This window comes from Lytechinus pictus, chromosome 10 (genome assembly GCF_037042905.1).
Source record: "Lytechinus pictus isolate F3 Inbred chromosome 10, Lp3.0, whole genome shotgun sequence".
In the NCBI taxonomy this organism is placed as follows: domain Eukaryota; kingdom Metazoa; phylum Echinodermata; class Echinoidea; order Temnopleuroida; family Toxopneustidae; genus Lytechinus; species Lytechinus pictus.
In genome coordinates this window covers 28440585-28458676 of record NC_087254.1, presented here as the reverse complement: position 1 = coordinate 28458676, position 18092 = coordinate 28440585, and the positions used below count along the sequence as shown (strand labels likewise).

At 35.6% G+C, this 18092-nt stretch overlaps 1 protein-coding gene across 1 annotated transcript; it reads left to right on the top strand.

Moving 5' to 3' along the window:
* Positions 1 to 6080: 6080 nt before the first annotated feature.
* LOC129270439 (protein phosphatase 1G-like) lies at positions 6081 to 16521 on the top strand. Its single transcript, XM_054907823.2, has 4 exons — positions 6081 to 6157; positions 8956 to 9072; positions 10269 to 10393; positions 13257 to 16521. The coding sequence occupies exons 3-4, from the start codon at positions 10323 to 10325 to the stop codon at positions 14146 to 14148; spliced, it is 963 nt and encodes a 320-aa protein (XP_054763798.2). The 5' UTR covers positions 6081 to 6157; positions 8956 to 9072; positions 10269 to 10322; the 3' UTR covers positions 14149 to 16521.
* The last annotated feature ends 1571 nt before the right edge of the window (positions 16522 to 18092 follow it).

The window sequence follows — 18092 nt, the reverse complement described above, 5'->3', positions numbered from 1 at the left end:
CGATGGGGAAGTTTCTTCCGTTTTTCAGGAAGGGGGGGGGGGGGTTGAGGGGGCATACAGGGACGCTAATGTCGCAAAGTTGTCATGATTTTCATACAGCTAGCTACCATATTCCAATTGGAGATACAACCTAAAACTTGCTCCTGGGCGGGGGAGGGGAGACCTGGGAGGGGAGATCATGACCTTGGGAGGCATGTGTGCTGTTTATGTTATACAATTCGCATCACCCCTTGGAAATTTAGAGATTTGACCCAAATCTCATGCGATCCCCTTCATTTTTGGAGCAGAAACCTTTCTGTTCCCATGCAGGCACCCCGGGGAAGGGGGCGCGTCACATAACCATGGACAAAATTTCTTTGAGCAAATGGTTTGGGGTCATTTCTTACTGTTTAAAAATTTTCCATAGTGCAGTTAGCCCCCAATGAAATTACGTCACTAAAACTTGCCCAGAGTAAAATCACGTAAAAAGGTCTATCCTCACCTGCAAATGTTTTGTAAATTTACAATATTATTACAATTTTAGGATATCCTTCCATAATACGATTCCAATTCCGTGACCATGCGCTGCATTTTTGTTTAAATTCATAATAGAAAAAATAACGAATCTAGACCATAGTTTCCAACTAAGTTTTGTGTGTAAACAATGCTTCTTTTAAAGCATTTTGATATCTATAAGTCTTTTCTATACTTTTGATATTCCAGGAAACTCACGAAACAATTCAGTTCTGAAATTGATGTTTGAAAAAAATGTCCCTGCACTTTAGAAGCTTTTTGCAATAGTATGAGTTTTATTTCTTAAAAATCACTTTCATCGGAAGATCATTTCCCGTATCCTTTCTTTTTATGAATAACTAATCTTCATTTTGTTTGGGGGCTGTTCATGAAAGGTGTTTGTTAAGTAACGAATGAATATATCCACATCATGATTCCCAAATTAATCAATCACAAAAACCGAGTAGTTGCAATGGTGAATTGCCATTTCGTCTACTGCCAACTCGTCCACTCACAATGGTTGAACAATGAATGATAGAAAGTGATGTTTAATCACACGGTCTAATTTCATTTAGTCTAATGTCATTCCGTCCATCAACATTTTGTCTAATAACCATTTCGTCCAATAACCATTTGGTCAAATCATCACTTCGTCTAATCCATTTCGTCTATGACCATTTCGTCTCATAACCAGTTGGTCTAATATCCATTTCGTTTTCATTCATTTTGCACAATTAACACTTAGTCCAATAAGACCAAATGATATATGGTCTAAATGACAATTGGACCAACTGGCTATTAGACGAAATGGTGAGTGGACAAATTGGCAATTAGACCATGTGGATAGTGGACGAACTGATGATAGACCAAACGATAGTAGATGAGTTGGCAATTGGACGAATTGGCGTTAGGCGAATTTGAAGTAAACCGTTGAAATAAGCAGAAGCCAATAATGTCAATCTCACTTTAAAACAAAACACGTTTTAGTGCAAGCGCTGTGACGTATTCGGCACAACATGAGTCAATCAGCTAAACTGTACTGAGACTTTGTACAAAAAATAATTGTTCTAATGCCGTCACGAGAATAATGATAAAGCCAAAATTATTATTGTTCACTTATTTTATATTTTAAATCACATTTTTACGTGTGTGTTCGATCCTTATTTCATAATTTTATGCATTCTGTGTGCTTGGAGGTGAGTGTTATCAGGAAAATAATAATTTTCATACAAAGCGTTTTTATGATTGTCTAATATAAATTCTATTTTTAACGTATATAGAAGTGTGTAAAGTAATCATCGATTAATTTCTTCAACAGATCCATTATCATAAACAATCAATTTCCTCGTGACTCTAATATAGCTTTCGTGAAGTGATTCTTCAAACATGGTGTCAAAGAATAATTGATCGTATTGCAGATTATATATATATAGGCTTATAAAATATAATAATGTAAACATTTTTTATACTTCAGTTTTTAAAAAGAAATTCCCGAAAGAAAATTCGACACAAGCCTATAAAATGGAAAAAAGCATGAAATTATGATTCACGCCGCAAAGTTTGCCATTTTTACATTACTTGCTCTTTTACCCCGTTCCCTCTGCATGCATGCGATCCTTTACGAAAGCCACGATTGGCCTTTGGTAACTGATCGCAAGAATTTTTGAACTATTTAATTTTTTCAACGATCATTACGATTGCCACGACTGATCTGATATCTTTTGATACGATCGGATAAGATCAATATTACCCTTTTTACACAGGATTTTCTTAACCCCGGACTATCGCTAACCCCGTACTATCCTTAACCCCGTACTATTTTTTTTTTCTTTTTACACATGCCAAATTGTTATTGCTAACCCCGGATAAGGAATGCTTGCTTTTCACACACGAAACTCGCTAACCCCGGACTAGTGGTTTTGTCGATCATTCGTAGTACAAGTACTTCACTCGTACCATTTTAACACACGCTACAATTTCCTTAACCCCGTACTATAGGTGGGGCCAAATTGCCATTTAGCCCCACCTATAGTACGGGGTTAAGCTTAGCCCACTTTCGTTTTACACTAGCAATCTTAACCCCGTACTATCGCTCTTAGCACCGCAATTGCTGGGATAACCCTGCTTTTTTGCAGGGCCAAATAATCCCGTACTAAAGGTGGGGTTAGCCCACTTTGCAAAAATGCTGTGTAAAAAGAAAGTGGGCTAAGCTTAACCCCGTACTATAGGTGGGGCTAAATGGCAATTTAGCCCCACCTATAGTACGGGGTTAAGGAAATTTTACCGTGTGTAAAAAGGGTAAAAGATTACTCCACGATTAAGTACGACGTTTGAATCGTGGCTCAAATCATGACAGTACGGGAGCTGGGTATTAGGGAATTCGCCAAGTGTATTATGACAGGCAAACTATAATTCTCATTACATATAGTTGTTGGCATGGCGGGCAAAGATATTCGCTTTGTCACGACTGCAACTACACCCGGGCGGTGAATCATGTTTGAAAATTGTTTTAGATCGAGAGTGACAAGACTTTAACAGGGGTGTAATCTTGGGGCCAAGAAATGAGAAAGGTGTAAACAATTTCTATAGAGAAGATACTTTGATGATTACTTGTAGTCTTGTACCCCCAAGACATGAACTATATAGACATTCCATATTGCGCTGCGATAAATAATTAGCTGGTAAAACAAACAAGTCTGGATTTAGTTTCTTTTCATTTTGCAAATGTTGATAGGTTAGATTCAATATTTTCTTATCGTATTTCATTGAATGGTAAGCAATGACGTGCTGTTATTTCAACAGCACACGTTTTATGTACAAAATGTGAACCAAATCCTGTTTTGGGATTTTTTTTCCATCAAGAGAATTTCGTGAAAGCTCGTTATTCCGAAAATTTGATATTCCAAAGGTTTGATTTAACCCGGCCTCTGGTTATTTTGTCTTATCATTTTTTTAGATTAAAGATTAAATCACTTCATGGTGTAAAGGAATGTCATTTTTTATTTCCTGCTATAATATAAATATCACGGCATACAGTAAAACGAGTGGATGCAGCCTATATCGTCATGCTGTTTTATAGTTTTTTCTATCAAAGCTAAGAATACGGCTATGACATTTTATGTCTATACACTCATGTTATCTTTGAAGAAAACGAAAACAAGTTTATAAGAACGACATGAACGTCCTCGAGTTAATTTGTCTAATAAATTTTTAGATTATAGATAAAACCACTTCATGGTGTAAAGAAATGTAATTTTTTTATTTCCTGCTAAAATATAAATATCACGGCATACAATAGAACGAATAGATGCAGTCTATACCATCATGCTGTTTTTATAGTATAACTATCAAAGCTATATTTGTAATGATAGTACGACTATGGTATTTTATGTCTATATACACTCATGTTATCTTTGAAGAAAACGAAAACAGGTTTATAAGAACGACATGGGTAGTACCAGTGGATTATGATGGGGGGGGGGGGGGGGCCAAAAAGGTGATGTCATTCCCCCTCTAATGTAATAAGGGTATTTATAGAGTTACACTGCCCAAACTTTTCCTTTTTATACACTCTTCTTCTTTCTTCCCGTTTCTTCCTATAGCTATTTCTCTCTTCTGTCCCAATGCATACTTCAAAAACTTGAGCATGTAAATTAAGGGCGATCATCCCTGCCCCCTTTGGTGCCGCTCCAGCCACTTAACTTACTGATTAATCATATTAAAGGTTGCAGGCGCTTTTGAGAATAATAATAGAAACTACATGTATAGTGAATCGTTTATCCCAATACTAGCAAACCGTTATTAAAGCATATTATTTTAAGAAGTATAAGTTTCTATGCGATCATATAACCATTTCTGTGAGCTGTGAACTCATCGAAACGGTTTGTTTGATTTGTAAAAATTCAATAATAATTGATAAATTAACCTTGATCGAAATAACATAGGTCAAACAATGTGTTCACAGCAGTGTTCTAACATTGACTTGAGTAGTGTTACCATGACTACGGCCCAGTTACGTCAAAGACCGCCTTTTCACTGTCATCATGTGTCTAGTGTGAACGCACCTTCATCAAACACCACAATCTTGAACGTCTTCATGTTCAAAGTTATGACTGAGTTACTAATCATCGGAACCATTGACCTTCACCTTAAGATGAATAATGAGACAAGGAATGATTTGCACGTGCTCATATAAAAGCAAGCAGTATTTACACAATCACAAATGCTCGTGCGAAAATATAAACAAACAACAACAACCGAAAGAAAACACATATAAAGAAACAGACATTCGTGGCATTCATGTTTTCAGAATTCCCTAAAATTACTTGTCGATTTGTTGCTTATCTGTATTAATTAATTCATTCTTCAATTAACTTACATGTATAATTCCATGCACCCATTATCATGAATATCAGTGTGTAAAATAAAACAATATCCAGACAATGGATTCAACAAAATAATTGGTCAACATAATAAAAAATTAATAAAAAAAAACAAACAAACTGTAATTTGACTTACATGAATAATGGCACAATTATCGATTGCTCTTTAAAATAAAAATCAATTGTTATGAAACTGCAAACCCTTATTAATTCTATGCATACATATATGATTCTAAAGTGGGAGAAAATTTATATGATGAAATAAATGGTCTCATTCAGACTTGATCGGAGATGTGTATTTGACTTAATTAACTTGATATGTTCAATGAGTTTCCGAAAGTGAATCCAGTCCAGGTGAAATGTTGTTAAGGGGGGGGGGGGGGGGTGGCAACAACAGAGAAACTGGTCATCTCGGTAAAAATTTGAACAACTCCGGACAGTCATTGAAAGAAATGTGAAATATTTCAAAAGTTGTAAATTTTAATATCACAACGGGGATTAAATTTGCTGCAATGATGTCACTATGATGTAAAGTATTACAGGACAAGTGCTCCTCTTTCGCTCCAATAAACACAAGTCGTCTTTGTCCAGAGTTTTACTCAGAATTATATTTTTCTTTGATGACAATTAACAATAAAAAATATGCTTTCAAAGTAACACTAATTACTGCCCCCAGGGGAAAGATTTTTTTAAACAATCACAAATTCCTAATACTAGTAATCGGGAGTTGTCCTTATGTACCACAGGTGACCACTCGCCGCAATAATCAAAATTTTTGAAATATCAATAATTTTCTTTTTCTTGGTCCGCAAACTTTTACCATTCAAATTTTCCCCATTAACATAAATCAGTTCATTATCAATGTTGGATCCCCCCTTTCAATGAAAGAAAATATATAATTGGGAATGCCATGCTTTACAATAATCGCAAACGATTAAGTTCACAAACCACATTTTGAAATTCTGCGAAGGAATTCAATTAAGGCTCCATGAAAAACATAAATTTTCAGCATCATATGACATTATCTGCAATGTCCGTCAGTAATTCCCGATTGTAATGTCATAATCATTATCTATGACCGAGATTCCGAGAAGCGTTTATATTTTAGGCAATGATTTTTGTTTTCCTTTCATGTAATTTGTTGACTTTGTATCATTAATCTTCTTTTTTTCATTTTGATATTATATTCTTTTAATTCATAGAGTGTAAAGAAGAGATGGTTTTGTCTCAATCAAGATGCATTTATCACATTCAAGACAGAAGATGACGCAAAGAAAAGTGATGTAAGTATTTTACTTCAACCTTACTTCAATAGTCAATCATCGATAATCACTGTGTAATGAAAATTCGAAATATGATTCTTTTAAAATCAATATAATATAGTCTCACCATCGCACCATAAACAAGTTAAAAAGCTTTAAAGGGATACTCCAGGCTGAAGATATTCATTTCTAAATAAGTATAGTAAAATTCACAGAGCACAATGATGGAATTTTCATCAAAATCGGATAACAAATAACGGAGTTATTGAATTTTTAAGATTTGCATTATTCTGGTGAAACAGTTCTAGGCATGTCTTCAAGAATGTTCATTAGGTGGGCTGATGATATCACACCCCCACTTTCCTTTTTTCTTATGTCATTACATGAAATTACAATTTTTTTTTCATAAATGTGTAAATGATGCATCTCCATGCATTATGATGAAATAAGTTGCAGCAAGAAATAACTAATGCACTAAATCAGTTGTCAATCCAATTGTTCAAGTTCTTCATAGAAAATATTTGAATAAACCTAATTTCATATAATAAAACACAAAAGAACAAGTGGGGATATAACATCATCAGTCCACCTAATGAATACTGACGAATACATGCATAGAACTGTTTCACCCGAAGAATGCAAATCTTTAAAATTCAATAACTTCGTTATCCGATTTTGATGAAATTTGCAGCATTTTGCTCTGTGAATTTTACTATATTTATTGAGATGTAAATATCTTCAGTCCGGAGCATCCCTTTAAATGGAACTATATAAATGAATGAGCCAGTATTTTATTTCCGAAAAGTGTCATTGGTGGCTAAAAGTGCAGAACTTGTGGCCTCTTACGTATATTTGTAATTGTTTTCCCAAAACAATTGCTTTGTTCATGTTGTTATAGACACGTTCTGATATTTCTTTGATATACAAAAATTAACATTATACAATACATTACATGTAATTATATCCTTATATTACACGTGTAATCATATACACAGGTGGTATTTCCTTATATGGGGCATTGCAAGTAAGTTGCAATCAATTGCAAGTCAAATTTAGGTCACAAAATCAGTCACAAGTCTGGTAATTGATTGCAAATTCACATTAAGCAAAAGTCTTGATTGTTATTCTGATTCTTGCAAATTTGTAATAGTTACAAGTTGATATATCAGTTGTACTTTAGGAACAGAAATTTGCAATTGACTGCAAATATTTTCCCGCAACACCCCTTACTCAGTTACTTAAATATTGAAATTCGGCATTCTCTGTTATCAAGGAAAGGAAATCCAATCAAGTTATGGTTGATATTTCATCCTACATTGTCCGATTCATATATCACCATTCTTTTTTTATCGTATCATGCTATTAATTACGCCTACGAAAAGGATAGATCATCAAGGTCAGTTTGATCTATCGAAATTATTCCTCTCTGCAGCCTACTATGTATATATTTGATTGATTTCGGCGTAAAAGTGTGATTCAAAAGTGATATCTTAGTAGGATATATTCTGGATTATCATGGTTTTTTCATGCAATAACAATTTTGAAGTAAACTGATAATACCAAAAAAAGAAACGGAACCACACTGAACGGAACCCTCACATTTCGTGCATTTTAGGGGCTACATCCTACAACTATCCTTATCTATACTTGGTTTGAAGTATGATAATAAAATCGAGATAAAAATTATATCGGCTCTTTTTTTTAAAGCAATTTTTGTGACCGGAAATTTGTGAAGTGTTTTGGGAGAGCTCGCGATGCTATAGAGAAAGTAACACTTCATAGCATGTTTACACTATTAAAAAGGTGGGCAAAAGCAAAATTTTTAACCATCACTGTGCAACATACTGTCCACTCAATTATTGGTTACAATCTGTCCATATTGGGTATTGCTCAATTTGATAACTGCCCAGAATATATTTATATCTATATATATATTTGTTTACCAACATACATTACCCAACACATTGGACAGTATGTTGCCAAACATTTTAAGTGTGTACGCTGAAGAGAACACAAGAGAAAATGCAAACAGAATGTGATATGATGAAAATTGAGGAAGAAAATTGCGTTTCCAATACGATTGGCAGTTAAATCGAATATCAATCGCGTCCTACTAAGAAGTGATCGTGATTTCCGTTTAATTTATGAATGACCTTGTCTATCATTAATAGTTACCATAGAAACTGTTCCGCCAACGTCAATTAATCATTACTAAAATGATCAAAATCGGCCAAAACTTGTCCGAAAATATTAGCAGGGTTTTACCGAATTATTCTCAATTAATCTCTATTTATGATGCATCCGCCCTTCAAAGTGCATGTATCTGCACGAATCCCACATAAATGAAAATATGGACGACGATCAGGCAGGGAGAGGGAGGGGGGGGGGGGGATATTATGCAGTTTTAAGGGAAGTCGTTACATACTGGATGGGTGACATTCGTACGGTAATGAATTGACAATCTTGTGTCTTGTTTGACGTCGCAAATTGGAAGAGAAAATAACTGTTTACCGTACCTAACAAACAAAACACATCATAAAATTTACTGCAATTTTACCGGTCACTTTCTGCTTGCAGGCATTCAATGAGAGATTCCTGAACCAAAGATGTAAATAGCGATAACCCCCCTTTTTAATCCCATCCCAAATGGATCAGGATGTGGGCCAAAACTCCCTGTTTTCAATTTCCCAATCTCCCCAAGTTGTCTTCATTGTTCATTTTCACCTCGTATTAGTCATGACAAAAAACCGGTACATGGGGATAACAACATGCAGATCCTTGCTCATTCATTTTCAAATATTTTGTTGTTACCATGGCAGCAGGAATGTCTGGATGTTCTCCCTCTCGTTGATGTTCAGACGGTGAAGAAACAGCAGAACAACAATTACAAGTATTACCCCTTCGAGATCGTCACCTTACAAAAGACACATGTATACGTGAGTATTTAAAGAGTGTGTTTGCAAAATGCGCCAAAAATCAAGTGTATTTCCAGAAGGCACCCAAATCAAGATTAATATCCAAAAGGCGCTAAAATCAAGTTTTTATAAAAAAACTGGCTTCTTGACATCGACACCTTAAAAAAAACCCAATGTATTCATAAGTATTTTAAGAGTAGGCCTATTTTCGGGGGGGGGGGGTGGGGTGGGCTCGAAGACCTCTGCAATGATGTCTGCAGTGGCACCTCATTGGAACGCAATTTGGGGTCCACTATAATAAACAATAAACTTGAATGAATACAATACATAACCATTATATTACATAATCATTATGTAATGTATCTAGTAAGATTAATGGATACCTGGTTATCTTCAGAAGAAAGTATTAGAATTCAAATACCATTTTTGGTACAGAAAAATCAGGCTCTTATATGCCACACTTTTTCAAATAAAAAACTCTATATTGCAACAGGATGTGATGTGAGGAGCTAGAGCTTGAAATTATCGGAATTCAATGCGAATTATATGGAATTCAAGTTATGAACTGTCACAAAAACTTTTTCATCCCATTTGACATCGGATTGGAAATAGAATTAGGGGGGGTGCACAGTAAAACAAAAACAATGACATTTGCATCTTGGAGATCTTACTCCAAGTAAGCAGTGGCACCTCATTGGAATGCAATTTGGGGTCCACTATAATAAACAATAAACTTGAATGAATACAATACATAACCATTATATTACATAATCATTATGTAATGTATCTAGTAAGATTAATGGATACCTGGTTATCTTCAGAAGAAAGTATTAGAATTCAAATACCATTTTTGGTACAGAAAAATCAGGCTCTTATATGCCACACTTTTTCAAATAAAAAACTCTATATTGCAACAGGATGTGATGTGAGGAGCTAGAGCTTGAAATTATCGGAATTCAATGCGAATTATATGGAATTCAAGTTATGAACTGTCACAAAAACTTTTTCATCCCATTTGACATCGGATTGGAAATAGAATTAGGGGGGGTGCACAGTAAAACAAAAACAATGACATTTTCATCTTGGAGATCTTACTCTTTGAATTCAATCTTCTTTTATTGTTGTAATGTGACGTTTGAAATGAGCATCGTTATCATATTTTAATGTCATATGTTGTCATATATCATTCATGAAACAAAATTGTTGATATTTTTCAGTTAACAGACAGTGCATACGAGCAGGATCAGTGGGTTAAAGCATTCCACAACGCCATGAAACTCAGAAGTTTTAGCCAACCAACGGCTGACGTCACATCAAAATATTCCAATGGCAAAGACAGGAGGTAAATGTGCATGGTTAGCTATCTAATATTCATGGAAATATTGTCACTGGCGTTTGTATTGCTGGGTTTTTCGAAAATGTGTTTCCGAACAGGGGGGGGGGGGGGGGCTGCTAGCATCATGAAGGTTTGCTACGTTATTATTTATTATTGTGAATCATTTTCAAACAGTCTTTGGTTGATAATATCAATTTGGCATGCATGTTGGAGATTCCCTTAAAAAATTCCTCTTTTCAGCAAGTGGATCCACCCTGTATAATATTAATGATAATAATTATGATGATGATGACGATAATAAATAACAATAATAATAATACAAATAATAATAATAATAATGATAATAATTATTGATAATAATATTAAAAATAATGATAATAATAATAATAAGAATAATACTATTACTACTACTAATAATAATAATAATAAAAAGAATACTACTACTACTACTACTACTACTACTAATAATGATGATAATAACGGCAGGGTATAATAGCCACTTCAGTTCCGAAAACTGTTCTCCCAGTCGGCCCTGCTATTAATATTACCCCGGCCCCCCTGGAATTTCTCTTATTTGTATCGCTTATAATAATGATTGTGTCACTGGCTACCACCCCCTTAAAAATCAAACCCCTCGCATTATAGTTATTGAGCTATATATGGGATATGGTCTATATCTCACACAATGATAATTTATTATCGAATTATCTTTGTTCCCTTCCAAAATTTGAAGTATAAATAAAAGGGGGAATACTAAGTGTATGTGTTGAGAATCTGTCTCTTTACATCACCGCGAAAGACCAACATAAACCATAAACATCAAACCTAGACCGCTTTTGGTGCATTTCGTGATTATCATCCACCTACCGAACTTTATTGAATATGATGGCATGCTAGTTTGAATCACTGCGGATCAGCTGTCGTTCAATTTTGCACGGCTTATGGATCAATTTTTCACTTCCAGGGGGTTGGATTAATATCCAGATGGGGTGTATCATGAGTGTATTAAGAGTAGAATGTAGGATAGTGTCAAGGTATGAACGCCTGTCAAGAGGCCTTGCACGTGGAGCAAATGTTACACCTTGACAGAGGTGTTTTTGGGGTATGTCTATTCTACATATTCCACACAAGCAAATACTGACCAGTGTTTCTGCTGCATTCGATCTGTTAAATTTTTAAATAAATTGTGGTGTTAACCAAGTTGTTTACAAACAGTTTTAACAATTTCAAAAATTTGTAAAAATCCTGGTTTAAACAACTTGTTGTTAGAGTGACGGGCTTAAACAACGTGCTTGAAATTTTACTCCAGCGTTTTACATTGCATGATCATGCGAGCAATATTAAGATTCATTTTGCTGAAAGTGAGAATATATTTGACAAGGAATCATCTGGTAGTTATCGAAAATGAGAGTTCTTTAATTATTTAAAACCTATTTTCAAAGTAGGGCTTTGGATTGAGGATGCGTTCTGGAAAACATATTTTTGTGCATGTCAACCCAGCACTCTCTGTAGTACTTTAATGTAATTAACCATCCCCGCCTAAGGTAAATTGCCAATTCGTCTACTGTCATTTCGTCCACTCACCAAATGGTCTACTTTCATTTAGTCTAATGCCATTCCGTCCATCAACATTTCGTCTAACAACTATCATTTCGTCTAACAACCATATGGTCCAATAACCATTTGGTCCAATCATCACTTCGTCTAATCACCATTTCGCCTCATAACCAGTTGGTCTAATATCCATTTTATTTCCATTCATTTTGCACAATGAACACTTAGTCCAATTAGACTAAGAGGTATGTGGACTAAATGGCTATTGGACCAATTTGTTATTAGACGAAATGGTGAGTGGACGAATTGGCAATTAGACCATGTGGATAGTGGACGAACTGATGGTAGACCAAATGATAGTAGACGAGTTGGCAATTGGACGAATTGGCATTAGACGAATCGAAGATATAAGCCCCGCGCCTAAGACACCCTGAATGTTAACTCCTCGTTCACCATGTTCACCGTCAAAATAAAGGGGCGTACGTGTTACTGAATAACCCCGCTTAATTCAAACACCACTTCCAGGTTATATTCAAAGTGGGTCGATCCTGACAATTGGATAATAACAATGACCTCCGATCCTTTGATCGCCCCTATTGAAGAATGAATGAATGTTTTCCGTAGGTTGATCCGAACAAAATGGAAACTATCGGACAGCCCCTCTATCACCCCAGAACAGTAATCCAACAACGCCCTCAGAAAGGGCGCAACTTGGCAATGAACTACAGCCTACAGGGGAATGTGTTGGTGCCTATATGACCAGGGGATTGCCTGTTATAGCACCTGACGGCATGGGCTTAAACTTTTAAATTCTAGTGGTTGTGACGGTGTCCACTTCATATCGTCATAACTGATAAAATGATTCATTTATTAGTCACGTGCGTGTGGCCACCATATCTATTAGGTTTCGTGTGGTGTCATGGCCCGGGACTATCTTCGATGACCTTTCCCCTTGTCTCTTTCCATTCCGTTTAATAAGATGGATGAATGTGAGCCATTGTTTTTAAATAAAAATATGTCTACATCATCATTTAGAAAGCAATTGTGAAAGGTGACATCATTTTCAGTTCATTGCAAATCCATTACCCTATAGTGGAAATTATTGAAACCATCGCATGAATACAATAATCTTATCGGGTTGTTATCAACGTGTTGATATGATAAATATTTTCGAAATTCCACGTTTAACTAAAAAACATTCAAATTTAATTTTGTAACCAAATATTCTAATAGTTTACATGCATTTATTTTTGAACTACTCTAATTGAAAAAAAAAATAAGAAATTGACGAATAAAATTTTTGTTTCATTGACAGGAGCAGTACAGGAGCGAGGAAGCTCTCTCAGATCAAGAAATACATGCAGGACAGCAAGAGATCTGGTCAGCAGCGCAAATCATCGGGTGTAGAATGTGACCCAAGCGAAACACCCGACTATCAGGGTATCCCCATCGGAAACATGGACGTTGAAAACGACGACGTCTTCGTGTCTAATAAACCGTCGTCGTCAACGACCACGAACAACCCACAGACTGTACGTGAAGACACAATCGACGGCGGTAGTATGAACGCCAGTGGAAAGAGTCGGGCAAGCGACGACAGCGGACAGGGATCACACGATGTTAGAAATTTGGACTTGACATCGAGCGCGAACACGGCGTCCGATGGTGATGTCGAAAACGGGGCGTCGAAATCTCTTTCAAACGGGAATGAGGTTCGAGATGAGGTTGACGGAATTACTTCGAAGTCACCATCGTTAATACCACCTCCAGTACCAGCGCCGGCGTCGTCTGGGTTAAGTCGATCAAAGAAACAGCGCCTGTTCGAGGATGAGCAGATTTATGACGAACCTCCGCGTATCGATGAGGATATCTACGATGTCCCACCGCGTGAAGACGAGGACGAAGTTGAACCTGTGAACGATGACGAGCAAGAGGAAGATGAAATGGAGCTGCCACAAGAAGATGAGGAAGAATATTATACATCAGGTTTGGTCAAATCATCCGCCATGATCAATCTTCAAAAAATCCTCGACGAAGATAGCGATGACGAGGATGACGATGACTTCGTTGGCGACGGTGCTGATAGCGAATACGACAATGTTAATGAACCACAAGAGAACATAGAAGCCGAATTAACTGAGAAAGGTGTCGAGAAATCAGCGGTAGAGCAATTAAAAGATTTGCTTGACAGTTTTGATGAACTTTAACCACGATTTGCGATCATGCGGATTTGAAATATAATAGCAAGGAATAGATAAGAAACCGGACCAGTGAACTATATCAGATGATTAACAAGAAATGTTTTGGTTGATTTTGTACATAATCAGGCTGCAGTGACAATGGGATGTCCGTTATCGAATGTTTAAAAAAAAACGAGAAACGATCGTTTACTCTTAAGAGGCTGGGGAGGGGAGGATTTACCCCCTGTTTTAGTATCTTTTTGGAACGTATTTGTGGCGTCTGGACTCTGGGAATGTGATATTTCGAAATTTCCTACCTGCGCGACAGTACACAATTGTAAAAAAAAAAATGCAATTTTGTGTACGACTCCAAAGCTGAAATTCAGTGTATGATAATTTGATACTGACAGAGATGGGCCGCCAAATTTCCGAAGGCCATACGTTCTCAGTCATTTTGATTATGATTAAAATTAATACATCTGGAATTTCGTTTAAAAAGTGCAGCTCGGAGGGTAGGATGTGTATAAAAGATAAAGGTGAGAATATCATTCTGAACAGCATAGCGAATATTGGACCAAGTTTAGAGATTTTCTGGCACGATCTATACCAAAGGTTTTTCTGTCATCTCATCAAACTTTTCATAAAATTATCATTAGAGTTTTGAAATAGGATTTGAATCCTTAGAAGTATGCATTCAATTTTGTTGGAAAGAGATAAGGGCAAGGTCGAAGTTTTAATAAAGAATTTGATCGATTCGACCATCTTGGATAAACGAAAGGCTGAACTGACCAGAGAAATATGGCACTAAATTGCAGAAAAGATACGCTAATAAATCTATACAAATATTACAGTCTGGATTTTTTTTCACACAAAGTAAATGAAGATTTGTCATATCGAGTATCTTTTATGAATTTGATGACAACCAACATTTCGCATTGTCTATATACGCATATTAAATGAGTGTACACATAGATGAGTGTATAAACTTCAATTTGAACTTTCCTCTGCAGTACACGTGTGTTCCACCCTGTTTTACCCATGTTCATGATTTAATATAATGAACAGATTGATTCGCTTGAATTGAAACAAAGGCATAATAATGAATTATTTGAAGTTGAACTCTATCCTAAAGTTACTGCTAGAGTGGATACGGTCGGAAACAATCCACCTCAAGATGGTAATAATTCAGCAGACGATCATGTTGGGTTTAGAGTAAGACTGCTTATATTCTCAAGAAAAACAAATCAATTCATTAAATTCCTTCTTTACACTGATAAATTCTTTGTTTATCAACAGAACTCACTCCAAGGCCCCTTGGTCAATCTCTGAGATTTTGATATGGATGATCTTAAACTTGTATCAGTTTTGCCTTTCGTAGGTCTCTGGATTATTTTTCAATGATCTTAGGTCTTGATACAGCCTATAAGGACATCTTGGAAACTTGAAAACTTGTAATTCAACAATGAAACGACAGCTTTTAATTTGTGAAATACTAAATGATTTCAACACTTGAACAAGAGGAGATATCGATTACTCTGTAAAAAGCACAGTAATCAATTAAAACGCTGCATGAAAGATTTGAATATGCATTACTCAATAAGATATTTTATTGTGTATTCATCTGTGTAATAATGTATATTTTTGTAAATAACAAAATTTTCAATCGTCATCTTCGTGCCAATATATCAGAGCATCTTATATATTTGTATCTTACAAATGCTGCCAGTGCATGTATTTTTTTCTTACCATGATGGAACCCCCACAATTTTATAGACCGTTTTACTCAACATTGAGTAGATTTTAAAGACAATTCTTACATTTTTGCTTGTAACTTGAAAGCTTGTCCGAGGCTTGCCAAACTCTGAAATTATAGACCCACTCTAAATATTCTGAAATTTCCCCATAATAAATTAAGCAGACAAATTCTTCCATTATATGACTTTGTACACAAAGCACAAAAATGAACTATAATTTTTTGGCAGATGCCCCCCAAAATTCATGCAAAATATTAATAAATTATTGCAATCGATCGACGGCAATGAAACGATTTTCAGGGAAGGGGTCGTTCGGGTTGCAAATGCTTAGGTTTAAGAGAGAGGTTCTTCAAAACTTAACACATCCAAGAATATTTCCTGCCATCTCGTGAGGGTAATTTTGCACAACTAATTAATATGAATTTAATACAAGCAATGCTACAAATATGTGGTTGTTTCGTTTTGCGCCTTTGTAACTATACTTTGCAAATGATTGTGTTAATGTATATGCATGTGTCATGAAAACAGACCTGTCTCTGTCCATGTTCAAACGCATCCATGTACATTATGAAGCGTGTGTAAATTTCGTATCATAGATCATTTTAACATTGACGTGTACAAATAAAAGCAATAAATAACCATCAAATCGCGTGAAAATGTCATCTTTGTTTCGTTTTGAACTAATTCATGTTAGAAACAAATGCAGAATGAATCAATCTGCCTAGATTACGATGAATATAAATGACAACAATATACATGGCGAAAGTGTTCCAGTCATTGTATACCATTTTCCCCACTTTGACCAAGTTTTGTCGAAAATCAGATATAAACTCATCTATGAGCATATATAGGAATCTTCCCAATCAGCCAGCAGGAGCGTAATTTTTGTGTGTTTGTACAGAGAATCCAAAATTGCAATTATTTGAAATAAATCCAGGTGGACTGTATTGAATCCTGGATTGAGTTGTACCCCCCCCAAAAAAAACCACCTTTTCAAATCTCGAGGATTTGAAATTAAATCCTTTGAGATTTGCAAATGAATCGTTAGGATTAAAACTAAATCCAGAATTCGATTGTTCCCTTACTACAGTCCATCTGGATTTATTCAAAATCCCAGCAATTCAGAGTGAAACTCAGAGTGGCCGGATCCAGTAAGCTAACATCCATACAGATAAGAAATAAAAAGTGCTGAATCTCATTCTGTAAAGATACAAATGTATGAGCAATGCAACTCAAAGAGAGATTCATACAGATAGAACCATGAAAGTACAAGAAACAGAAGGGGATAGGAGATATGTGGGTAAGGGGGAGATCAAAAAGAGGGAAAAGACAATATTAAAACAAATCAAAACACTTCTCATAAATGATTCTCCGAAACCTACTTAACCCTAAAAGGACTGGGGGGGGGGGGCATGATGGCTCCCCCTCGACGCTTCGCGCGATATTTCCAAAACGCAAAGAGATAGCGCCGCAAAATTTCGTGACTTTTTCTTTGAAGTCTTGCGCAACTTTTGAGACCAAATTCGCGACATACGGGTATACCACCGCGACGTCACGTGACTTTTTACGATGCAATGTCATGCCGAAAATGGCTCATTTTTATACTTTGTGTACAAAATCTATGGGAGATGAAATTCATAAAAGGGTGATTATTTTTCATTCTAATTGGTCTGCTGAATTGATTTAGGGTTAATTTAGTTGTTAAATGGTCTGTTATAATTTCCATTGAAAAAAACAATGAAAAACAAAAGATGAAAAAACAAAGAAATACATAAGAAATTCTAAAAACAAAGAAATACATAAGGAAAAAATTGACTTTTGCAATTTTTCTTTGTGGAAACCTTTAAATTAGATAAAAAAGATGACATCTGCAAAAAAAGAAAATTTGAATTGAAATAGGGTGTTAAATATGCAAATAAGGTTTTTCATGAATAAATTTGCATATTTTATTCATAATTAAAAAATTAAAATTTTCAGAATTTTTTAAAAAACTAGCTTGTAGTTTATGTGGTAAAGAATGTGCATGCCAAATTTCGGCGCGATCGCGCGAACGGCGGCCGAGATCAGAAGAGGGGGCCACCATGCCCCCCAGTCCTCAATACGTCTCAAATAGCCCAGTCCTTTTAGGGTTAAGTCTCCAAATGCTTACCAGAAAAAGCAATTACTGTATTAATTTTGTTGAAAAAAAGGTCTTTTTGCAATTTTTCTTTGTGGAAA

Excerpts from the sequence above, each read along its gene's own strand:
- LOC129270439 (XM_054907823.2), top strand. The coding sequence starts at position 10,323 with ATGAAACTCAGAAGTTTTAGCCAACCAACGGCTGACGTCACATCAAAA. Across the intron at positions 10,394-13,256 it reads TCCAATGGCAAAGACAGGAG|GAGCAGTACAGGAGCGAGGA; the intron begins GTAAATGTGCAT and ends TTTCATTGACAG.